The 25,527-nt window shown below is 41.0% G+C and overlaps 3 protein-coding genes across 3 annotated transcripts in view; all 3 read right to left on the bottom strand.

Annotated features, from left to right (window-relative positions):
- Positions 1–342, bottom strand: part of UBAP1L (ubiquitin associated protein 1 like) — a 28,993-nt gene extending 28,651 nt beyond the window's left edge. The window contains exon 1 of the mRNA XM_032622672.1: positions 238–342. The gene's annotated coding sequence lies outside the window, so the exon portion shown is untranslated. The remainder of the gene's footprint in view (positions 1–237) is intronic.
- A 538-nt stretch (positions 343–880) lies between these two features.
- Positions 881–12,206, bottom strand: PDCD7 (programmed cell death 7). Its single transcript, XM_032622670.1, has 5 exons — positions 11,289–12,206; positions 9,197–9,335; positions 4,121–4,357; positions 3,762–3,849; positions 881–2,054 (listed from the first exon to the last, which is right to left on the bottom strand). The coding sequence occupies exons 1-5, from the start codon at positions 12,159–12,161 to the stop codon at positions 1,931–1,933; spliced, it is 1,461 nt and encodes a 486-aa protein (XP_032478561.1). The 5' UTR covers positions 12,162–12,206; the 3' UTR covers positions 881–1,930.
- Positions 12,207–18,458: 6,252 nt separating this feature from the next.
- Positions 18,459–25,527, bottom strand: part of CLPX (caseinolytic mitochondrial matrix peptidase chaperone subunit X) — a 35,188-nt gene continuing 28,119 nt past the window's right edge. The window contains exons 11-14 of the mRNA XM_032623054.1: positions 23,997–24,296; positions 22,272–22,364; positions 20,667–20,773; positions 18,459–18,905 (exon numbers count right to left, since the gene is read on the bottom strand). Of these exons, the coding sequence (XP_032478945.1) occupies positions 18,815–18,905; positions 20,667–20,773; positions 22,272–22,364; positions 23,997–24,296 (591 nt within the window). The 3' untranslated portion in view covers positions 18,459–18,814. The remainder of the gene's footprint in view (positions 18,906–20,666; positions 20,774–22,271; positions 22,365–23,996; positions 24,297–25,527) is intronic.

Raw genomic sequence — 25,527 nt, 5'->3', positions numbered from 1 at the left:
AAGCTTCATCTGCGGCTCCCCATCGCTCGCATTACAGCCTGAACCATCCCCACCCCCACTCCCCTCCCCAACACTGGTCCCTAGAAAAACTGTCTTCCACGAAACCAGTCCCTGGTGCCAAAAAGGCTGGGGACAGCTGCCTTAAAGTACCAGTGGCTGCTGCCACCACCACTACACAGGGCATAAACTAGGAAAAACTTAACAAAAGACCAAACAAATAATAAAAATAATGCTCACTTTATTAAAACTTTGCAGAAGCTGAATGAGAGGGAAGAGGGAATGGTTTTTTCCACCTGAGGTTAAATGCTTTCTTTTCCTTGGGTTCTGCTGCCTGAGTTTTCCTGAGTCCCTGCTCCACACTCCCTAACGCCATCCATGCAGGTATCTTAGTGGCAAGGCTGTCTGGACACCAAACATACATTATACAATTCATCTTTTATTTCTACTCTTCCTGCATCTCATCAGAAAATGGTGGAGATTTATAACAAAAGGGCACACAGGCCTACGGGGTTATGTGAGGCTAATCACATCAGATTCTGAGGTTTATGAGCTTAGAAACACTTTAGAGGAGTGCTGGCCCTCATACCCTGTTAAGTCTGTAATGCGTAACATATAAACAGTGCAAATGAAACAACAAAAAAGGAACAAATGTGTTAGCATCTTGTATCCAAGAGCTTCCAAGTACATGAAATCACTTCCAAAGTTGAGACGTCCTTTCCTGCTTATCCAGAGTTGGATACCGCCTAAAAAGTTTGGTGCTTGAGATTCACCTTCCGGTAGCAAATGCCTAGTTAATAAATTTGAACTTTGCAGTAAATGTCTTTCATCAATGTGAAAGAGTGTGTAGTGATTTGGGAGGCAACAAATTGGGGGCAAAGGCTCAAACTAAAAATGGTATTTATTTAGCTTTTTGGAAATATAAATAACACAATAAATGGCAAAAAGGAAAACAAAATAAAACAAAAAACCTGACATGTTATATGACTGATCATCTCCAGGCACAACAGCATTTATTAATGAGTATAAAAAAATAAATTTTATTATTTTTATCTGCTTTTCCCCCAGCTTAAATTACATGTATATTTTTGGAAGCTTGAGTTCCTAAGAAATTCCACAATTTCCACTATACTAGCTCCCACAATGTGACTGAGTGAGGTTAATCAAGGTCCCACTCCCATAAGGAAATTAATTTTTATCCTTGCAGATTCTGAACAACCAGACCTCTAGGAACTTAAAAAGCAGGTGCTTTCATTAGGATCCTTCTAATATGGGGAAAATGCAGCCATCATCCATTAAAACACAATCCAGTTTGGGTACAGGTACTCTTCAGGCTTTCCAAGTTCTCCACTTGACTACCAGACAAGGCCACCAGCTTTTCTGGCAGCCCAGCCTCTCCAGCTGCACCAAAAGTGGGATTCACAAAACTGAACATAAAGCATTTCTGACCTTTCTTCCTGGAAGTTAGGAGGCTCTCTGCGTAAGAAAGGTAAGGAGGTTTTGCATCAAGCTTGCTTTAACAAGGAGTACTGGGGAAGGGACTGCTAAATCTACCCAGTGCACACCTGTGTCGAGGGTATGAGTATACAGCGTATACTTATCCATCACCACACAAGAAAGATAAGAGTAAACTTATAAATCAATCTGGACCAAGCCCCTCAAAACAGAGGCGAATTTCATGAACCAAGGCCACTGCCTATCGTAAAAACCTCAGTTCACCTAGGTCCTTTCCTGAGGAACCATATTAATCTCCTGATTCAAGAGGCACCTTGGCCAGGACAGAGGACAGAAGGAAAACTTAACTTCTGGGTAGGGCAATGCCACATGGAGTTTAGAGGTTGTGATTTATACTACAGTACAAGAAGATGGCAGCGTCACTAATACTTAGAGCTGGAAAGAGCCTTGGCTGGACGACACTCCTGGAGCATCTTTACTAATGCAGCTTAATGGCGGTTGCCCAGATGTCGTTGCTGGGGAGCGGGGGAAGAACCCATCCTTGGGGAACGGAGTTGCCTTTGGGATGATCAGATGGCACCAGGTACTGATCCCAATCATGCCTTAATGAGAACATTACAGAACAACTGTTTATTTTTGTTTCATTCCAAGCACTATGTTAGCAACTAAATATTCTATTACAGGACTTTGCCTTCAAATGACCGATATGAGTCCATTAAAGAACGTGATTTCTAGAAATTATGCAAAAGACTATTTCTTAAATGTACATATATGTAAGTGGGAAAAAACGCCAAATAACTTATATTTTATGGATAACCAAATAATGAATATAGAGTTGATCCTCATTACTTGCAGATTCTGTATTTGCAAATTTGGCTATTCACTAAAATTTATCTGTAACCCACAAATCATTACTCATGGTGCTTCCCTGGTTACTTGCCAACATGCACAGAGCAGTGAAAAATCTGAGTCACCAAAAGGCATGTTCCCAACTGTGGTGGAACAAGGTGACACTCTGCCTTCTTGTTTTCAGCTCCCCTACTGTAAACAAGTATCCTTTCTGTAGTCTGTTTAGTACCACATTCTTCAAATTTTTGTGCTCTCTATTGGCACTTTGCTGTTTAAAATGGCTCCCCAGTACAGTGCTGGAGTGCTATAGCTAGCATTAGAAGGCTGTGATATGCCTCATGGAGAACACATGTATGTTAGATAAGCTACCTTCAGGCATGAGTTATAGTGCCATTAGCTATGAGTTCAATGCTGATGAATCAACAGTATGTATTAAATAAGGTGTCTTTAAAAAGAAAGACAAGGTTAGGTATTGATCAGTTGATGAAAATGTTGTGGCCAAAGGCTCACAGGAGCCTAGCTCTGTATTTCCTTCAGGAGCAGCAGTTCAGTATTCTCTAATTCAGCATTTGCAGCTTTATAGAATATAGCTGCTGTAAATAATGAGAACCCACTGTAATATATTTAAAGGCTAAAACTTGTATATTAACCAGAAATACACTTTTCCCAGAACAGCGCTAAAGAGTACTGTTGGACCTTGGAAGGATCCTCAGAGAGCACTTAGTTCAGTGGTTTTTCAAATCAGGCTTTGAAGACACTTAGGCCCCAAGTAGATGCTCTGGGGAGTCTAGAAATAACAAAGTGCTTCCAGTCAATAACACATTTAAACTGCCTGTGGAACCCATTCATTCGTTGTTATACAAACTGATTTTTCAAAAGATTACATTTGGGAGGGTAGTACTGTTCACATTTGAAGGCCACAGTCTAGTCCATCATTTTCACCTTGTAGGTGAGGAAAGTGAGACTCAGAACTGAAAACTTTACCCAGCTCATTAGTAACTGCAGATTAAGGTGAGACTCCTTGTTCCTAGCTCTCTTGGCTTTGACCTGTAAGAACTCACAAGTCAGTGTGGGTCATTGTTAACAGTCTCCACAGGTGAGTATACAGGGAGGGTTTCTTTTCCTTGGTCTGTTTAGCAGTAGAAGAGAATTAGGAAAACGAAGTCAATGATTTAAGTCAACATAACAGCTATAGCATGGGATAATACAGAGGGCAAGTCACAACCTGAGTTTCAGTGTCTTCACCTGTTAAAATAGGGACATCTACTTCTCAAGAACTGATGAGGACTAAACAAGACGTGTGTGGCATGCTTCAAACTTGGAAACATTCTATAAACTCATAAGGAACTAAAAAAAAATAAATAAATAAAGATAAAGTAATAGACCTCAACAACATAAGCACTTTGTCGACTGCTTCTTGCTACCTAAGGGAAGGAAAACATGGAGAATGCCCCTCTGACCTTATCTGGATGAGTGCTGGCAGGGAGTGCTCAGCCTGGAGGTAATACTGCCGGAAAGGCTGCAAGAGGTGAGCAAGTGGGAACTCATCTGAAAAAGAAAAGGCACAATGCCATGTCATCATGCTTCATATGTACAGCATATTTCTCAAGGCAAAGTGACTTAGTCTATGATTATACAATATGATCAAATGTGTTTCATCTTTATCCTTGATTTCCAGGATATAGTTTAGAATTCAAATCCTAAAGGATCCTTCCAATTTGTCGCCTACCACCTCTTAGCTTAGGTGGAGATCATCCATGAGGAAAAGAGCTGTCAATCTAGTATTTTTCTTTTCTCCACTGGTTACAGAGGAACTTACCTGGATCCCCAAATAACTTGGACTCAATTTCACGCTTCTGTAGTAAAAATTTCTCTTTTTCTTTCCTCTGTTTCTTCTCTAATTCTCTTTTCCTCTCTTCCTCTTGTTCTCCTTCCAACATAACTCTGAGGGCTCTCTCTTCAGCTTCATATAATTCAGAGCGTTTTTTAATGAGTTTTCTCAGTCGCTGAAGGTGATGCTCAAAGGTCTCATCTGCTGAGGCTGGAGGACAGACCCCTGGGCAAAGAGATGCAAATGACATTTTAGATACAACTTTTTCTTATCCCCAAATCCATGTTCTAATGAACAGACTCAAAGTCCTACTTACAGTATGAATTTGGTTAGAGTTTACAAATTCCAACCAGCCTTCAAGTCTCAATTTGATCTTTTTGAGTCTTCAATTAATTTCACCCCTGACTTTCACTAACTCCTCTTTCTGTATCACACTACTTAACCTTTGATTTTGTTTATTTCTTAATGGTTTTGATCCTTCAGTTGGAGAATTCCTCTACTAAAGGGAGGAACTGTCTTTTACTTCTTCACTGTGAAATTCCTACAGCACAGACTCCTAGACCCAACTAATAAACAATTTTTCCTCTGACTAAGTCTGAACTTCTGAGAGCGTACACTTGGACAGTGAGGAAGAAATACACTTAACCAACCACAATAACCTCACAGTCTGCTGCTGAGGGCAGGGTGACCAAATGTTTCATTTGTCCAGTTTTAGCACTGAAAACCCAGTGTCCTGGGACAGATGTGATGGTTGGTCACCCTGATTTGGAGGTCTGACTCTTTTTTCCCTCAACCACGGCAGCTAAGTAGTTGCAGAATTCGCTCTCCTATCTTCATCTCCGAGGCTAACATTCCTTCAGATCATTTTGTCATGATTTCTTGGCTTGAACAAGTTTTCATCTACTCATTCCCACCTATGGAAACTCTACAACTCAAATCCATCTTCTACTAAGTTGCCAATTATTTTCCAAATACACACAAAATTCTTATGCACTGAGAAATATAAGCTGTCACTTTGTTGTTTCATAATAATTTCATGGTTTGTTTCATTTCTTTACCTAGACCAAGGATTGGCAAACCTTTTCCATAAGCGGCCAGACAGTGAATATTTTAGGCTTCTGGATCATACAATCTCTGCTGCAAGTACTAAAATCTCTCAGTACAGCAAAAATACACAGACACGCCATCAGCCCCAAAGTGCCTCCAGACCCCTGAGAAGGTGTGGCCTGCTCCCATCTCGGTGTGCTGGCCTGCACCACCCGCGCTCATTCCCCTCAGCCTTTCATGGGTCCCTCCTGACCACCATGACACACTCCCTCTGAAACGCCCCCCCACACCAATCCTCTTCCAGACCCCCTGCAACGACATGATCTAGGTTCCCTCCACCTCTACCATTACTTCTCTAATTCCTGCAGCTCCTAGATACCAATGCTTTCTCCTTTATTCCCCTTTAGCCACCCATACCTTAGGGCCTCACGCAGTCTTTGGACCTTGGCATGATCAGAAAAAAGTTTCCACCTCTGAAGTCTTAAACCCAATTATTCTCTTCTCTGACTTTCTACCCGAAACTCTGTCAGCTTCACTAAAACCTCCAATCTAATATATCAGATTTCACCAAAACGTGTGGTTGCCCATTACGCAAAACCCCAATAGACCTGTGCTCTGTGCTCACCTGCCAACTGCAGACTCATTTGATTATGTGACCTAGTGCCAGTGTATAGTTACATCAGCTCAGCCCATAATGGCACCTCCCTACAGCCATACTCCCATGTGTCTCTGGTTGGCTCTCACTCATTCCTCACAACAATTATTTCAAACATTCACTTCCCTCCTAAAGCCTTACTTCTCTACTCTTAGCAAACCATCTAGCATTTTCCCTAGAGAAAAGAGGCTATCAGGCAGGAAATCCCTTAATTTTTTGCCGCTGAATTTACTCATCTGCATTACTACCCATCCTTGCCCTCTTCGTTTTCATTTCAGTGGAAAATGGGTCCTTCTCCACTTAAGTTAATTCCTCCATCTGGGATCTGAATCTCCCTACTTGCTGCAGGACCTCAAGCCATTAACTATCCCTCCTGCTTCTCTTCACAGGCAAACTTTTAATAAGCTGGACTCACTGTCTGCTTTTCTTATCTCCTCCTCTTTGATCTAGTCTAGTCTGGCTTCTACCCATACCACTCCACTGAAATGCACCCAGCACCAGTCACTAATAATCTGTTGGGTACTAATTCCCATGGATGTTTATTAATCTTTATATTACTTGATAATAATAATAATAAACACTTATACAGCATTTACTACATGCCAGGATTTTTTTTTTTTTTTTTGCGGTACGCGGGCCTCTCACTGCTGTGGCCTCTCGCGTTGCGGAGCACAGGCTCCGGACACACAGGCTCAGCGGCCGTGGCTCACGGGCCCAGCCGCTCCGCGGCATGTGGGATCTTCCCAGACCGGGGCACAAACCCATGTCCCCTGCATCGGCAGGCGGACTCTCAACCACTGCGCCACCAGGGAAGCCCGCCAGGACTGTTTTAAACACTTTATGCATGTTTACTAATTTAATCATTGCAACACCCCATGGATCGGTACCATCACTATTCCCTTCTTACAGGTGAGGAAAAACCAAGGCACAGAGAAGTTTAAGTAACCTGCCCAATATTATGCAATCTCTCCGAGCATTTGCCACTTTCCAGAAAAAGTAAGGGGTCTACACTTTCCTCCTATCTCTGACCTCTCTTGATCTCTTTTGTGGCCTCCTCCTTACCCATCTTGATTTTGACATTCCCTAGGATTTTGTCTTTGGGCCTCATCTCACACTGCACAATCTCCTCAAGGTCATCCCTACTTAGAGCAACATGCTGATAAACTCTTATCCAGGATGTACCACAAGCACCACAAACATAACAGGTCCCAAACTGAACTCATCAGCCCCAAGCCTGTTCCTCCTCTTGTTTTCCTGGTCAATTAGAATGGTATCATCACTCATTCAATAGATCAAGCTAGAACCTGAAAGTCATTTTTTTCCTTCAGCTCCCACATGCTGAGTTCCCCCAAGTTATTTACTTATATGTACACACACACACACACACACACACACACACACACACACACTCTACTCACATCTCTTAAATCTGTTTACTTTTCTCCAGCTCACTATCTGACTCTTAGTTCACACTCCCATATTATCCCTGCCCAGACTGCAATAGCCCTATCAGTCTCTCTTTTTTCCTCCCTCCTAGAAGCCCCAAACCTTTCTCTACTCTGCCAGCACTGATCTTTGTCATCTCTGCTTAAAATCTTCCAATGGTTCCACTCAGCTTTAAGCATAGGTGAGAAGTCTAGCCTAGCAAATAAGACACTTTGAGACGTGGCCCTGCTTACATAACCAGCTTCATTTTCTCAGCACAGTGAGAGAACTTAGAAATTTGCTCTTTTTCTTTTAAAGTATCCAACAAAACCAGTTTACTAGATACTAAATCATTTTACATTCAAGTCAGTTAACTCCAGAGCCTGCTTATTTTAATTTCTAAAATTTCTTCCTTCTTTCAGACCAAAGTGAGGCAGACTAATAGAAATTGTGTTGTACAATAAATTCACTTGGCTAAGTTTACTGAACACTCAGCTCACGGAGGACATGAAGTAGGGGAATATGAAATAGTAGCCCTCAGGTTTTGCATTATTATAAGGAAGAGATAGAGGTAGACACAGTAGATGCAAACTCCCTCTGATTCATAAATGCTTTGTGGGGTCATCTGATTCTGAGACCTGAATCTGAATCAGCCAGGCTGGAGGCTGGCATGTAGAAGTTAATCATTTAGCTAGTGAATGAGCCTGACTGAATGCACATGTCCCAGTGACATTTTATTAAGGATCTGAGCTGCAGTTTTCAATTATATTTTAAACCACACAGGGCAGATCATTTGCTATTGTGGTACTTGCTAATTTGTGTACTCTCAAATATCCCTGGTGAATGTCAATGGCCTACAGCCTACTAAATAAGGCAGCATGTTGTTCAAGCCAGGTGCAAATGAGAAGGAGCAGTAAGTCACCTCAGCCCAGATCAGGGAAGGATGGAATTTACTGTATTTACTTTTGAAGGATAGTGAGAGCTAAAAATGGCAAAGATGGTACTGAAGGCCCTCCAGACAGACTGGCAAGAGCAAGGATCCAGGCAGGCAGGAAAGCACAACTGGGGAACTTCTAGAAAACCAGTGCTCCCTCTAGAGGCAAGAGGAGACCACTGAGGTTCTCTGGGTCCAAAAGGGACCTGCAGGTAAGCCAGGGACACCCATGCAGTCTGCGGGGCACTCCCTGCCCCGTCCAACCATTCACACCTCTACAAATATCAATGTTTCAGGTTTGAAATGTTTATGAAGGAGCATGCTAAGTTTTCGACACCTTCTGAAGCACCAAGATAGAATAGCTTTCACCTTGGTATATGGGCTTGACCAGCCACGCCAACCTCACTCAGAAAAGTGTGGCTAGGAATGCCTGGGATGGCAATGAGTCAAGAGGAAGACAGTGCAGGACTTCCCTGGTGGCACATTGGTTAAGAATCCGCCTGCCAATGCAGGGGCCATGGGTTCGATCCCTGGTCCAGGAAGATCCCACATGCCTCAGAGCAACTAAGCCCGTACGCCACAACTACTGAGCCTGTGAGCCACAACTACTGAGCCCACGTGCCACAATTACTGAAGCCTGTGAGCCTAGAGCCAGTGCTCTGCCACAATAGAAGCCACTGCAATGGGAAGTCCATGCACTGCAACAAAGAGTAGCCCCGCTCACCACAACTAGAGAAAGCCCATGTGCAAGTAACACAGCCAAAAATAAATAAATAAAATTTTTTTAAAAAGTAAAAAGAAGAGGAAGACAGTGCGGTGGGTTCCCACATCCTTTTCAATTTTGGCTACCAGGGATAAATATCTCCTGAGGCTTTCTACTTCCAAAGTTCTGAGGTACTGCTCATAAGCTTAGTTACCCTACTTGGTGAAAATAATGAAGTATCAAGCATTTTTCTTTCAACAATTTTGGGGAGAATGGAAAGAAATGCAAAGCCATGGTTACCTTTCCTTGCTGCAGCCTCTTTCCTGAGTTTCCTCAATTTCTCCAAGGCCCGAAGAATGTCCACCATTCTTTTGGTGTCTGCTTGTTTTTTCCTCACTTCAGATAGGACACCATCAGCAGCAGCTTTAAGTTCCTGCTCCTGGATGAGAAAGAGAGCCCATGAGACCCAGTATGGAACCTTACGAGTAACAACCTTACAGCAGAGAATATCTGCCTGGCCGTGAGATTTCAGAGGATCAGACAGTCCCAAGGTTAAGAAAGACTCTACTGGATCTACATCCCAATTTCCTGAGCCATGCACAACTCCTCTCTGCATTGGTCCAGCCAAGGGATTATCTTCCCTGCAGCTTCCATGTGGGCTCTTGCCTTTGTTTCTTCCTCAGAGTTTCTCAAAGTGTGGTTCAAGGAACATCTGCCTCCAACTTACCTTGTTAAGTTGGGGCTCTCTTTTTAAAAATGCAGACTCCTGGATCCAAAGATTCAGACTAGCAGGGAAGATAAAGAATGGTGTTGGAAAGGCCTAGGACTCTACAATGTTCTCAGTGATAACCTAAGCACGGTTTGTGCCCTGATGCTCTAAAGTCTCAAGAATCTCTTTGATATGACAGTCTTTTAAACATCTGAAGACCCAATCTTACTCTTAAGTTGGTTCACATGTAAGCTAAATAACCCTGGTTCCTCAAGTCACTACTCACAGGACTCTGTCTCCAGTACCCTCACAGTGCGTGGTAGGGAGGATCCTTTTGCCTAAAAGCTCTCTTTCCCATCTGTCAAATAAGCACTATAGTTTCACCATTACAGACACCCCATGCTGTTTCACTCTTTTGTTTCTGGAACTGCACATGTTGCTTTCACTTAGCTTTGACATTTCCTACAAGACTCAGCTGAGATGTCACCATATCATCTGGGAAGCCTTCCTTGATACCTTCCCCCAGTGGATTAGATATTCCTTCTCTGGGCTTTTATCGCACCTACAGTTGAAATCCTAACACACACCATGCTATACAGACATGATCCCCCATGGTGCTCTAAGCCCCTCAAGGACAAGCACTATGTCTTATTCACCCCTACTTCCAGCACTCAGCAGTGGGCCTGCCATAATGGGCCCACATTAAATGTCTGGTGAACTGACTCATATTCCCTTAGGTTAAGGCATTGCCTCCAAGTACTCTCCTTTAAAGCGCTGATATATTCCTGGAGGTGTGAAGACAAAGCTTGCCATCAATATACTTTAGAGGGGAGTTGGATCAGACTCCAGGGCTGTAGCAGACACAAGGAGGACACAAGCCTGTACCCGCTGGTTGTGGAGAGTGGAGGGAGAGGGGAAGTCCCTAGAAGCATTCAAAAGTAATGAGAATGCCTTAACTATTTGACTGATTTCCAGTTTCACCCTGGCTCTCTACTTAAGTTAAAACTTGAGATCAGTAGGCTTTGGAATCGAGCAATCTGGGCTCAAATCAGGAGTGAAATTGCCACAAACCGGTTGTGTGACTGTTGGCAAGTTAACCTCTCTATGCCTCAATTTCCTAATCTGTAAAATTGGGATAATACTGCCTACCTCTCAGACTGTTACAAGGTTTTGAGTAAGTGCTCAAAAATACCATCGTTGAACTTGGGATATTGTTGAACTTGTAAATAAAGGAATCCTGGGAAAATCATCACTAGTGCCCCATCAGCCAATTAGGGTATATGTTCCTTGAGAAAAGGCCCCAAGTTCTCTTTTTTTGTATTCTTAAAATCACCTAGAGCAGGACAAGACGCAAGGACCCAGATTCTTGTTCGTCGTGAATGTTACTAAGTGGACAGAACGCTGGAGCAGAAAACAGATCTGTCATCCCTGCAAAACCACTATGCAATCCTATACTTTGTATTTATGGGACTTTGCAGCGCACCTAGAGCATTTGTGTTATGTACTGTACACCATTAACATGCAACCAATACGGAAATATGAGGTCGGAAAGGCAAACTATCTCTTTATTTTACGGATGAGGAAAAAGAGGCTTAGCCCTGAGGAATGACAGTGCAAAGCCTCAAGCCCCATCGGGTGTCAAACACCATTACCCCTGCTCCCGTGTGCATCCGCTGCTCTTACCCGCTTCTTCTCCTCCACCTCCTGCACGCACGTGACCCTCCAGCGGTCAATCTCCTGCTCGCGCTCCGCTGCCCGCGTGGCCTCCGCCTCCAGCTCGGCCTCGCGTTCCCGGGCCCTCTCGCGAAGCCGCAGCCGGCGGCGCCGGACCCTCTCCAGCCTGCGCCGCGCCTCGCCCACATAGGCTGCCTGGGTCAGGAGCTGAAGTCGCTCGGCCAGCTCGGCGCGCAGCGGCTGTGCCTCCGCATGCAGCTGTGCCCAGGCCACGCCGTCAGCCTCGGCCTCGCGCAGCGCATGGCCCAGGTCGCGCAGCCGCCGCACCAGGCGCAGGGACCCGCGCAACCGAGCCCGCACCTCGCCCAGGTTGGGGCCGGCGGGCGCGCGCGGGGACACCGGGCAGCCGGCCCGCCGCGGGGTTCCGAACACCGCCTCTAGCCACTGCCGGTCGCGCAGGCGCTGCAGGGCCGCGTCCCCAAGCACGTCGGACGGCGGCGGTGCTTCAGGCCAGCGCGGGCTCCAGGGCGGCCCCGGGCCTGGAGGCGGCGGCCGCGGACGCTCACCGGCGTCGTTCCCTAGGAAGGGCCGGCACTGGGGCGGCGGGGGAGGGAGCGGCGGTGGCGGCACCTGGTAGAAGGAGCCGCCGCCGCCGCCCCCGCCCCCGCGGGAGGCTTCCCCGGGGGCCCGGGGCTGCAGAGCCAGCGGGGGCTGGAGAAAGGGGGCGGAGGCCCCCGGAAAGGGACCAGGCCGCTGGGGAAGAGGCGGTGGGAAAGCCGGAGAGGGTAGCGGTGGTGGCGGACAGCCGAAGGGAGCGGGAGCCGGCGGCTGCGGGAGCGGCGGGCCCGGGCGACCCGGGGTGAAGAAGGGTGGCAGAGCCATGGCCACCACGGAGGGATTCTGAGAAGTGACAGGAATCTGAGTGGTTCTCAGCGAAAGTGTCTTCCGGGAGGAAGTGACGTATACCGCGCGCGACATAAGTGTGACGCACCCGACCCTAGGAGCCCGGCGCATGGGTGGGCGTTCATTCAACCCTTCAATTCAAAAATACTGTCCTTACTGAGCATTCTAGGTGAGGAGCTAGCCCTTTTGCAGTGCGACTAACAGATACAGTTCCTGTCCTCGTAGAACTACCTATCTAGTAAAGAAAACACATTAATCAAGTAATCCTGCAATCAAATGCAAAAGGGCAGCGGCGAATGTAAGTACTACCAAAGAGGAAAAAAGGGCAAGAAGAGCTTATAGGAAAATTAAATTTAAAGAGGTTGGGGAAGGTTGTCCTAAGGCTTTGAGACTCCATCTGAGGTCTGAAGGGTAATTATGAGTTAAATCGTAGAAATAGAAGAGAAAGAAGAGAGGGACGCACAGTCCAAATGGGAACAGCATTTACAAAAGCCCCCTAGTAGACTAGGAGTAGGTCTGGTGCGGGAACTGAAAGAATGCCAGTGTGGATGGAGCACAGAGAGGCTGAAGGGAGCCTGGTGATCCTGGGAGGTGGACAAGATCGTAGCGTCCAGGATCTCATATCTTAAGAACAGTGGGAAACCACTGGAGGGTTTTAAGCAGGAGGGACAGGGAAGGCCATTCACTCCACATGATTAGATTTTTAAAATTAAACTCTGAGATAATTGTAGCTTCATATGCAGTTGTAATAAATAGTACCGCAAAATTCCGCGTACTTTTTACTCAGTTTCTCTTGCAAAACTGTATTACAATATCACAACCGGGATGTTGACATTGATGGTCAAGATACAGAACATTTCCATACTACCAGGATCCCTCATTTGCCCCTTTATAGCCATACCCACTTCCCTTCCTTAACCTCTGGCAACCACTAATCCTCCATTTCTATAACTGTTGTCCTTTCTAGAATGTTATATAAATGGAATCATACAGTACATAACCTTTTGGGATTTACTCTTCTCACTCAGCCTAATCCTCTAGAGATACATCCAGGTTCTTGCATCAATGTTCCTTTTTTTTTTTTTTTTTTTGCGGTACAGGGCCTCTCACTGTTGTGGCCTCTCCCGCTGCGGAGCTCCGGACGCGCAGGCTCAGCGGCCATGGCTCACGGGCCCAGCCGCTCCGCGGCATGTGGGATCCTCCCGGACCGGGGCACGAACCCGTGTCCCCTGCATCGGCAGGCGGACTCTCAACCACTGCGCCACCAGGGAAGCCCCCAGTGTTCCTTTTTATTGCAATAAAGGTGTGCAAAAAAAATGTGTGGATAAAACGAAACCACACTTTGTGTAAGCATTCACCTGCTGAAGGATATTTGGGTTCTTTCCATTTGGGGGCTATCATGAATAAAGCTACTATAAACATTTGTATACAGGTATTATGTGAACACAAACCATCATTTCTCTGGAGTAAATGCCCAGGAGTGCAATTGCTAGGTCATACACCAGTTACATGTTTCGTTTTTAAAGAAACTGCCACATTGTTTTCCTAAGTGGCTGTACCATTTTATATTCCCACCAGCGATATATGAATCATCCATTTTGCCTGCACTCTCATCAGCATTTTGTGTATTTACTATTTTTTATTTTAGACAACCTGATAGATACGTGGTGATATTTCATTGTGGTTTTAATTTGCACTTCTTTAATGGCTAATTATGTTGAATATCTTTTCATATGCTTATCTGCCATCTGTATACCCTCTTCACTGAAATGTCTGATTATGTCTTTTGCCCATTTTCTAACTGGATTTTTTGGTTTTTTTACTGCTGAAATTTGAGTTTGTATTCTAGATATTAGTCCTTTGTATGTGGTTTGCAAATATTTTCCCCCATTTTATATCTTGTCCTTTCATCCTAACATGTTTGTTTTTTCAGAGCAAAAGTTCTTAATTTTGATGAAGTCCAACTTAGCAGTTTTTCCTCTTATGGATCATGATTTTGGAGTCAAGTCTAAGAACTCTTAGCCCTAGATCCTGAAAACTTTTCTCCTGTGCTTTTTCTGAAAGTTTTCTAGGTTTACATTTAAGTCTGTGATCCATTTTGAGTTGATTTCTGTATAAGGTATTGAGACTTAGTTTGAGCCCCCACTCCCGCCCCACCCCTTTGGATGTCCAATTGCTCCAGTATCACATGATGAGAGCTTTACTTTTCAAAGCTGTAAAGTGATGGATGATCCCTTGGGTAAGAGTCCAGCTCTGTACCATGAGAAGAACCAACATGAGCCTGACCTCACTTCCCAAGGGACCACTAATATTTCTCAGAAACTTTGTAATATTCTACATATTTATTTGTATTTTATGTATTCAGTAATTAGGTAATACTGTACATAATATTTAAAGGCTTCAGTTTTTATCTTAAAATTTATTGGTAAGGTATGGATATACCTTTTTATTTTCTAGATGTATACTGTTGTCAATACCATTTATTAAATATTCTTTTCCTAATTTGAAATATCACCTTTTCCAATACTAAATTCCCATATATATTTGGGATCTATTTCTGTACATTCTTTTCCATTGGTCTGTTGAGGCACTGGTACACACTTAAATATTTAAAGGTTTATAATATATATATATATATTTTTTTTTTTTTTTTTTTTTGCGGTCCGCGGGCCTCTCACTGTTGTGGCCTCTCCCGTTGTGGAGCACAGGCTCCGGACGCACAGGCTCTGCGGCCATGGCTCACGGGCCCAGCCGCTCCGCGGCATGTGGGATCTTCCCGGACCAGGGCACGAACCCGTGTCCCCTGCATCGGCAGGCAGACTCTCAACCACTGCACCACCGGGGAAGCCGGGTTTATAATATTTTAAAAATAGAAGATGCAGTCCTTCCTCATTCTTCAGTTGTTGGTTAGGTGGAGAGGCTCTGGAACCAGTCTACCTGGGGTTAAATCCTGGCTGTTACTTACTAGTTGTGTGACCTTGGGAAAGCTACCTAAACACTCTGGGCTTAAGTTTCTTCATCTAGAAGGGTTGATAAGAGTTGTTGCATTAAATGAACAGAGTGACACAGAGTAAGCACTATGAGTGTGCATTATCATTTTGCTTGTTTACCATTCTTATTTTTTTGTGTGAACTTTAGAATCCATTTGCCTAGTTTCATTTTAAAACTTATTGGCATTTTATTGGAATATTAAATTTATAAATTAACATAGGGATAACAGACATCTTTATAATATTGTTTTCCCATTGAGGAACATGGGATACCACTTTTCATCAGATTTGCAAAAATACCTACCCATCCACTCTTCCACTTACATTGCTATCATCTTAGTCCAATCCATCATCTTCTAGTAGGCTTATTATAATAGCCCCAAGTACCCCTGATTTAGTCCTTGGTCCTCTGTAGTGTGTTCTCTTATACCACAACCAGAGTGGTCTTTTAAAACTTACATCTGATTATGTCATTTCTCCATGTAAAACCTTCTGGCAACTTCTCATCTCACTCAGAATCAAAGCCTGGAAGGGAACTGGAAACAGCAAGATCAACTTGTAGTTTACTGTGGAGGGGATGTGGGTTCAAGAGAGTTATGTTTTGTATGTTGATAAGAATTTATCTGATTGATATATACATACTACTATATGTAAAACAGAAAACTAATAAGGACCTACTGTATAGCACAGGGAACTCTACTCAATACTCTATAATGGCCTATATGGAAAAGAATCTAAAACAGAGTGGATATATTTATAACTGATTCACTTTGCTGTACACCTGAAACTAGCACAACATTGTAAATCAACTATATTCCAGTTAAAAAAAAAATTGATCCAAAAGATGGTAGGAGATAAAGGGCAAGTGCTGGAGAAATGTCCACAAGTAGGCCTCTAGTCATGTCTCCCTCCATTTATCTCAGCACCTTCCCTTCCCAACAATCTAAAACACATATCTACTGATGTCCAATTCTCATGCTTAAAACCCTTTTAATAACTCTCCACTACTTTCTGCATAAAATTACAACTTAATCTGGCATACAAGATATTCTATAATTTTTTAAAAATGTACAGAGCACCAAATATATGAAGCACCATGTAAGTGCTGGTTATAGTTAACGAAACAGGCATGATCTTCATGCTAGCGGACTTGACGGTGTAGTTGGAAAGACAAGTGAAAAATAAGCTTGGGGGTTTGCTATAGAACAGGAAATACTAGGCATTGTTTAGATGCTTCTGGGAATGTTTCAGAAGGAAGGAGACCAATAATGTAGTAGAGATACTAACAAAAGAACCGGAGGCCTTAAGAAATTAGAGGGGATGATGGGATCCCCTCATAATAACATGGAGTGACTGAGTTTTGATAAAAGGAATCCTTCAGCTGTAACTGGAGAGAAAGGTTGGGTGCTGAAGCAGATACATTTATAGATTTGATGGTGGGAAGATGAGTTCCATCTTTTGATGGTTTCTCAATGAAAGGCAAAGTCTTCAGTAAGATGGAGAAGGGAGAAAATACATTAAATCGTCTTCTCAGAGTAGTAACATGAAGTTGTACTGCTTGCCTATTTCTCAACTCCTAAATCTCCCTAGTTGTTTCACATTTCTGAGATTTTGATTTACTTTTCATTATTCCTTTCTGGAAAATTCCTACTTGTTCTTCCAGATCCATCTGGGCTATCACCTTTTGTGCCACACCTGGTACCTACCTCACTTCCATTATTATAATGCACTGATGTTTGTATTTGCTTCCCCTACTAGAGTAGTAAACTTCTTGGGAAGCTTGGTCTGTATTCCTAGTGTGGGGCCCATGCAGGATATTTAAGTAAGGATTTTCAATCAATGTTTAACATAAACAGACTTTTCGTCTGTGGAATCTACAACTAGGAGAATTTATTAGAGGAATATGAATTTGTCAGGATTAACAGTCTCTAGAATAAAGCCACTCATGATATCTGTGTCCTTTTAAAAATGGCACTGCATTACGGACACACCACAACAATGGCTTTCATTTAATCCTTTTGTTTTATTCAAATGTCAAAACAAGTTTCAAGATACAAATCGTAGTTATACTCAGTTGTGTTTAATTTAAAAACATCAATTATGCTTTAACTTTCAAAACCAAATGTAAGTTGTTGTGACTAAAATGTCTCCCAGTGCATTTCTGGAGGACTGCCTTTAATATATTTAGTAGCTACTCCAATTTTCACTCTACAAAAAGGAAAATGATGAGGCTGTAAGAAAAAGATAAAGAACAGTTACAATATGAAAGACTTCCTGAGAAGAACTTCAACCATTACTAGGGAGACCAAGAAAGATACCAGTTTCTGTTCTATACTCTAGCAACCAGGCTTAAACACTTTGCAAAACTGTATTTCTGGTCCTACCCCAGCCATAAATAGATATCTAACATCTCTTATTACATCACAGAAAACCCAATTTCATCAACAAGATGTAGAATTTGCTAATAGCTTAGGGTTCTTTTCCTAAGAAAATGGGGGCGGGGGCAGTAAGAGGAAAACTCACGAGTTTATAAACTAAAAACTGAAAACAAATGTTTAAAGGTACTCTGATTTAAACAATTTCAAACGAGGCTGAACTGAAGGAACAGTATAGGAACTTCTATCAATATAGTGGGAAAGAAAAAAGTTTAAAAGGTACACAAATATTTTAATATTTATGGAATCAAATGAAATAATTTTCACTGTTAAGTCCCCCAAATTTCCCCCACTGTTTAGTTTTCTTATATAATGAAAGTTAATAACTTATATTTTAGTATGAACACATTCCCTTCTGCTGATAGCACAGATTTTCTTTAATATTCTATGAAGCCAAAGAATTAGACAAATATCCAGCACCAGAAAACAACAAAAAACTAAGTACTTTAGGTAAATGTATTAGGATATTTTATTTAGCTCAGCACATGGCTGTAATACTACTTTTAGAATTAGATGTAGTCTTCCCCTGAAGATTTAAGGCAGACTTCAATTCCATCTGCTCACTCATGGTACTAAAATGGACCAAAGATGGCAAATAAATCAGACAAGTCAGCAAGAGAATGGCCTTTTTTTATAGTCCAATGGGGAAGTTTAGTGTCATTGCTTAGTGGATAAGACTAAGAATACAGCTAAACAAATCATCAAAATAAGGTTCTTCAGGGTACTTTCTCCGTGAAATCTTTAACTACTTGGAAACTACCTGTTCCAATTTTTAAGATGAAAAAAATTCTAATATTTTCAGGAAACAAACATGGGTAGAAAAAGCTAAACTAAAGAATGGCATCCCAATCTTCAATTTTAAAGAATTTATTTTCCCATTTATAGTTACATTATTGTAAAATCCACAGTTATTGCAACACCTGCATTGCTTAAAAGAACTCCTAAGCATTTTTTTAAAGCGTATTTTTTAAAAACCAAACCAAAATAATGTACATTTTGTCTCTGAACACTGTGTCATTGAAGTCCATGTAATGTCAGTCTGTATAAATCAATGTGATGTTACATTATATACATGATCTGATTTTTATCCTAAAAGCTGACCATGTATGATATCCAAGATAGATCCAATGCTTTTAATGTCAGACTGTAGAGACAGTTACGATCCTAAACAAAAGAAGGAAAACTTTATATACAGAAGTCTGACAGTTTAGCTGTTTGCAGCATCTGCTTGACGAGGCCATCCTTCTTCTTCAACTCCGGAGTCATACTCCTCTTCAGAGGATTCTTTCGTTGGAGCCCTATAATGAAAAGCCATCAGTGCTTTTTGTTTTTTTAAATAAGAATTAGGGGTAAACACAACTTCTCAAAAAAATGAATAATAAAAAATTAATCCACTTAGCTAGAAATGACAAACAAAGAAGGAAAATATTAAGAGCACTTCTAATACTAAGATTGCTTAATGGTAAAATATGGGAAACATTTAGAGCACACAACCAAAGACTACAAGTAGTTTTCCCAAACAAATTTTTTACTGAAATAAATCAACAACAAGGCTTCAACCGTGAAGGCCTTTCCTCCAGCAAAAAAGTAGAATCTATTAACGAAAATGCTTGACATTTAGCATGTCAACGGTAAAGAAGTGGAAAGCTTCTGATCAAACCAATATGACTCAAATTAGTCAAAATTATGATCAGACCACCACAATTCCTTTATATATTAATATTAAACAATAAAAATGAGAATTATATCTCTTTGAATAAGTAAAGGTTGTTCAAAACCAATCAACTGCCTCATAAGTTACCTTAGAAGATAAGCATAAAACATAACATATGTTGTGACAGAAATCTAATTTTTATGTAGGTAACATTAATGTCAAACACTGTTTAATAAATATTTATTGAATAGATCGGGGTCAGTAAACTACAGCCTGCAGGCCAAATAAAGCCCATCATTTGTTTTGTAAATATTTATCTGAACACAGACATGCTCATTCATTTATGGACTGTAGCTCTAGTGCTATGAGGGCAGAGTAGCTGCAATACAGATTGTATGGCCCTGAAGTATTAATCTAGCCCTGTACAAGACAGTTTACTGACCCCTAGAATAGTTAAATAAAGCAGTGAAAGATATGTCAAATTTGTCAACTGATAAGATACAACTAAGAGAAAAATTATGTCGTCAAAGTTTTGGTCTTATGTGGGTCTTCCCTGGTGGTCCAGTGCTTAAGAATCCACTTTCCAATGCAGGGACACGGGTTCAATCCCTGGTCTGGGAACTAAGATTCCACATGCCGCGGGGCAACTAAACCTGTGCTCCGCAACTACTGAGCCCACACACTGCAACTACTGAGGCTGTGTGCCACAACTAGAGAGCCAGAGCCCACGGGACCACAACTAGAGAGAGGCCTGTGCGCCACAATGAAGAGCCCTTGCACCACAATGAAAGATCCCACATGCCGCAACAAAGATCCCTCATGCCACAACTAAGACCCGACACAGCCAAGTAAATAAATATTTTTTTTAAGTTTTGGTCTTATGAAAGACATGAAACAAGTAATTCATAAATTACAGAATTAGCAGCAAAGTTCATTTAAGTCTTTTCATTTGGATTACTTTTATTTTTTTGATACTTCTTCCTTTAGGAGAAAAGAGTGGAGACTAATTTTTTTTTAAATATTTATTTATTTGGTTGCACCAGGTCTTAGTTGTGGTAGGTGGGCTCCTTGGTTGTGGCAATGCGAACTCTTAGTTGCAGCATGCACGTGGGATCTAGTTCCCTGACCAGGGATCTAACCTGGGCCCCCTGCATTGGGAGCGTGAAGTCATCCACTGTGCCACCAGGGAAGTCCCAAGTGAAGACTAATTTTGAAGATCAATTTTCAAGACTCAAAATATTTTATAAACCAAAATTAGAAATTTTTTCTACAGAAAACTTGAGATAACTGATTACTTTATGATTTATAAGGATTTTTATATAATTTTATGACAGACCAATAAACCATAGCAATAAAGAGCCTATCTCAAGCTTTAGATCTGTTTTAGTTTGACAATACACTTTACCGGATGTATCCTGGTTCCTTCTTTCCTTCTACTACTTCTTTGTCAACCTCCACACATACAATATCAGAATTAGGGACTTCGAACATTGGTTCTAGTAACAGCTTTTCCTAAAGAGATAAAAAAAGTAATGAATTACATGGAAAACTGAGGTTACATATAAAATGCTTGTATTCTACAGGTTATCAATCGAATTCATCAACTCAACAAATATTATGGAGTCCCTGTTATGCACCAGTAACTGAACGTTGAAAAGTCAATGTAAAAGCTTTCATATTCTTCATATTAAAACAGCTTCTAACTAAATTCACAGAGAAGTCATTCTATAAGGGAAGGCTTTTTGTCTGTATAGTTCTGCCTACTTAGGTCACCATGCACATACAAAAAGACTGTACCTTCATTTTGTATGTGATTCAGGTGTTACTCAGAAGCATTCTTGACATACTCTATGACCAAAGGAGGTCAACTAGTAATCCTTAATTTGAAAACGATTTAATCCTAAATCATCTCTACAAAGCTATGACTTCAAACAGGCATTTGTCTCAAGTGCTGCAGTAGATCTAAAGTTATTTACTAAAGAAAACTAGTTTTGCCTATGAGTAGGGGCTGGATTATATTCCATCTTAAGGAAAATACTGGTTGAGTACATCAAATTTTCTAAAAATGTCAACTATATCACCTGTTCTTCTAGTTTACATGCTTATAAATCTGTCACAACACTTGAAGTCCAGGCCTTCATTAAAGAGTAAAATCTCAAATTATGATGGATGTGTAGTTCTAATCAAAAAGTCCTACTGAGGGCTTCCCTGGTGGCGCAGTGGTTGAGAGTCCGCCTGCCGATGCAGGGGACACGGGTTCGTGCCCCGGTCTGGGAAGATCCCACATGCCGCAGAGTGGCTGGGCCCGTGAGCCGTGGCCGCTGAGCCTGCGCGTCTGGAGCCTGTGCTCCACAATGGGAGAGGCCACAACAGTGAGAGGTCCGCGTACCGCAAAAAAAAAAAAAAAAAAAAAAAAAAGTCCTACTGAGATGAGAGAAGTAATATTTAGCAGTGAAATTCTCAGAGAACAGAATATGTGCTTGCTTTGGGAGCATGTAGGGAAGTAGTAACCCACTGTACAGCCAGACCAGGGGGAGTAGGGGTGAGAACTCTAAGGAAGAAGGTGGGTGGTGACTCAAAGTAGGCTGGGTCTCTAGGATTTGTAACAAAATAAAAATAGTTCATAACATACTGAAGAATTTAGGGGTAAAATGCCACAGTATCTACAACTTAATTTCAAACAAAAAACAACAATGAGGATTTCAATGGTTCTGAGAAGGCACTCTGGAGCTTAAGTCAAAAGGCCTATGTAGAGTTTTCTGCAATTCTCCTTCCCATGATCCTGATTTCCTCTATTTCATTAATCATATTAACTGTATGTCCTTTGTTGCAAACACCCTGAAGTTCCTTTTTAGAAAAAAGAAAGATATACTGTGACCAAAAAAAAAAAATCACAAAAAATATTAGACCAATTTTCTGGATGTATTTCCAGAGGAAAACATCGAGGTTTAATATTCTCAAAATTCAGACCAAGAAATAATCTAGTTTCTGTAAATTTATGCCAACTTACCATTATGGACCGGAGGCCTCGTGCACCTGTTTTTCGTTCTAGTGCCAATCTGGCTATAGCTTTCAAAGCATCTTCAGTAACATTCAGTTCACACTACAAATATATTCAAAAGAAATAACTCAGATAATACTTGATGATATTTTCCTACTATAACCATGCAGTATTTGATCTACTAACTATTACTACCTACCACCATTACTGGTCTTTTTAGAACAAAAAGAGACTAATGCCCTGACTTTACTGGTAAAGAAATAAGTTCCAGAGAGTTAAGTACACTGATTCACTAATACTCAGAAACACAGGGTCAGAATCTTTGTGTCTTAACTGACCCTATCCCCTATCAGACTAAAGCATTTTTAGACTATAACTTAGTTTCTGGAAAATATTCATTTTAAAGAGTGTTACTAACCCTCTCATCCTATAGAACGAAGGTAAAACTTTAGACAAGTCTCTCTAAATTACCACAAATTCCAAAACTTATTGAGAAGTTAATATACCCTCCCCAAATCAAAATACTTTGGAACATCAGATTTTATAAAATCTTGGTATTAAACAACTTTTGTTTATTAATTTCTACATCCAGAAAATGTAAAATTTAAGTGAGGTAATTATCTCTCATGGTGCTTCAGAACCTTGCCTTCAAAAAGCACTTGTTTCTATGAATTAACCTATGGGAAGGTATCAGTATGAATCTCAAGTTTGTCCTTAGTCCTTGAAGAGGTTTTCTACATTAACGTGTATTTTCTAGGGCTTTATTCAACATTTATTGAACCCCTGTGTGTATATATATTAGAAACTGAGTGATGAATCAGACACCACCTTTGCCCTCAAGAAACTTAAGTGTATTGGGTGGTGACAAATTAGCAAAAGAGCATTTACAGCATAGTGTTTGCACATGGTGCTAAGAGAGCACCAAAGTGGGGGCATCTAAATAAGGCTAGGGGACCACTGAAGGATTTTTAAGGAGGGAAGTAAAATAATTAGCTTTGTGTTTATTCATTAAGTACTTATTAAGAACTTAATATCTAATATTTGTTGGACACTGTGTTCAATAATTTTTAAAAGATCCACTCTGGAAGTAAAGTGGGAGATGATAATATTTTGGTGGTGGTGGTCAGAGACAGACTTTAGATAGGGAGACCAATTAGGAAGTAAATGCATGGGTCAAGGTGAAGAATGATAAAGGAGACTGACTTGAGGTAGGGACAATGGCAATGGAGAGAAGGAGACTGATATTTTGAGACACTACGTTCAGAAAACCCAAACATTTGCTATCTGATTAGATATATGGCTCCAGGTGTCTGGCTGCAGAGAAGTAGATGTGAGAGCTAACTTTAGAAAAAAGTATACCTAGTATGTCACAATGAAAGCATTTAGAATATCAAGGCTGAAAAGACAATCCTGTGTGCCTGGCTTGAGGGGTTAGGGGTAGGCTGCTAGCACAATTTCTCTATATATATATCCTTGGGCTTTAAGCTACAATGTCAATTTTAATTAAGAAAAAAATAAAGCCAACTCCTAAGTGTCTAATATGACACAACGTGCCTTCCCTGATTCCTAGATCCATATTTAGTGAGGAATAGGCTGGTATTCCAGATAAGTATTGCTTTTTTTTTTTTTTTTAAGTATTACTTTTTAATTTGTTAGGCTAACATATGTAGAGTTTCAGTAGCAAAACAAAAAAAAACCCATAAATTAAGTAAGTATAAAAAATAAAAATCTAACCTTATCCATGCTGAATAAGGCCTGGTACTGAGGAATAACAGCATTACGTGGCTCAGTTAGTATTTGTACAAGTGTTTTCTCATCTAGGCTATGCAAAGGAACTACCACAGGCAACCGTCCCACAAACTCAGGAATCATGCCAAATTCAATGAGATCTCTGGCTTCCACATGACGTAATAAACGATCTTTTTCTTCAATGTCTTGGTGAGTATTTGATTCTCCACTTCGATTGGCAAGGTCTGCAGCAGCTGCAGCCCTTCTGCCTTTTCCCAGATTAGATGGTGTTCCAAATCCAAGATACTGCCAAAGAAAAGACAGGTATTATAAATAACAGAATAAAGCTGCATCGTGCTCAGCATTTTACATGCATATCTCATGCCATCTTCACAACAGAGGAAAGTATTATCATTTATATTTTACAATGAAGAAAAAGGCTTAGAGAGGTTAAGTACCTTGACCAAAGCTCTCACTGCTGCTAGTGGTAAAAGCCAGGATTCAAACTCAGGTCTATCTGCCTTCAGAATTGAGAACCTAACCAACTCTCAAAGAATGAATTCTAGTAAAAGTAGGTAAGTAAGAACTGTGAAGGGAAGTCCCTTAGAACTCATACAATGATGTTGCAGGATTTTTCTGAGACCTCTAGACTAGTGTGGCTTCCAAAATGTGCAAGAACTGTGGAAACAGTAATTATTTTGTAACCAAAGTCAGTTTTGTAATACTGTAAACAGGAATAGTGCCTATGGAACAAGTAGACTTAAAACAAAATTATCCACAAGTGTCTTAAGTCATTGCTAAGCATTCTATTAAAATCGTGATTTGGGGTTGCATACTATGAGTTAGAATATCCTATGAGTTAGAACATCCTATGAGTTAGAATAATTTCGATTTTATAAAGAACATGTAAGGACATCAAACAAAAATGGTAACTTTGCTGTAAAAAGTTGTTTATCTAAGGTGTATGGATCTTGCTTTAGTCAATATAAAAGAACTATACTCCAGGCAACTGTCCGAAGTTTAATTTTGATATGTCATACAACTTTTGTCAAAAGAACAAGTACATGATATATGAGAAAACAGCTAAGTTAAAAATCCATTCCTGATACTCTAAGCTGTGTATGTGGACAGTTAGTGTATCAGAAAGCAAAATACCTTTCATTCAATAACTTAAACATATATTAAACATTTATTATATATACAATATAAGCATATATAGTAACAAATATATATACTCATATTTATTATATATATGGATATATATTTATTAAGCATTAACATTATTATAAAACACTGAGGATACAAACCTGAAGACAGCCCTTATCCTAACCTAAAGGGACTTATTTACAGTGAGAACACATGAAGATATTAAAGCATCATAGGTGCAATGAAGGACAACTGTACAGGAAACTACAGCAGTGGAAAGAAAGAAAAGAGGAAATACTGGGGACAGAGGGTAGGAGGTGACCAAGAAAGTCTTCACAGAGGAATTGCCTAATCATTTAACAGACTGAGTCTTAAAGAATGAACACATATT

The sequence above is a fragment of the Phocoena sinus genome, chromosome 2 (assembly GCF_008692025.1).
Source record: "Phocoena sinus isolate mPhoSin1 chromosome 2, mPhoSin1.pri, whole genome shotgun sequence".
In the NCBI taxonomy this organism is placed as follows: Eukaryota; Metazoa; Chordata; class Mammalia; order Artiodactyla; family Phocoenidae; genus Phocoena; species Phocoena sinus.
Note: the sequence above shows the minus strand (reverse complement) of the source record. Positions and strands in the feature narration are given on the sequence as shown.

Bases quoted from the DNA above. Each gene is read 5' to 3' on its own strand.
- PDCD7 (XM_032622670.1), bottom strand. From the start codon at position 12,161: ATGGCTCTGCCACCCTTCTTCACCCCGGGTCGCCCGGGCCCGCCGCTC. The intron at 9,336-11,288 runs GTAAGAGCAGCG...TTTCTCATCCAG, and splicing joins AGGTGGAGGAGAAGAAGCGG to GAGCAGGAACTTAAAGCTGC. The intron at 4,358-9,196 runs GTAACCATGGCT...CTCTTTGCCCAG, and splicing joins AGAGGCTGCAGCAAGGAAAG to GGGTCTGTCCTCCAGCCTCA.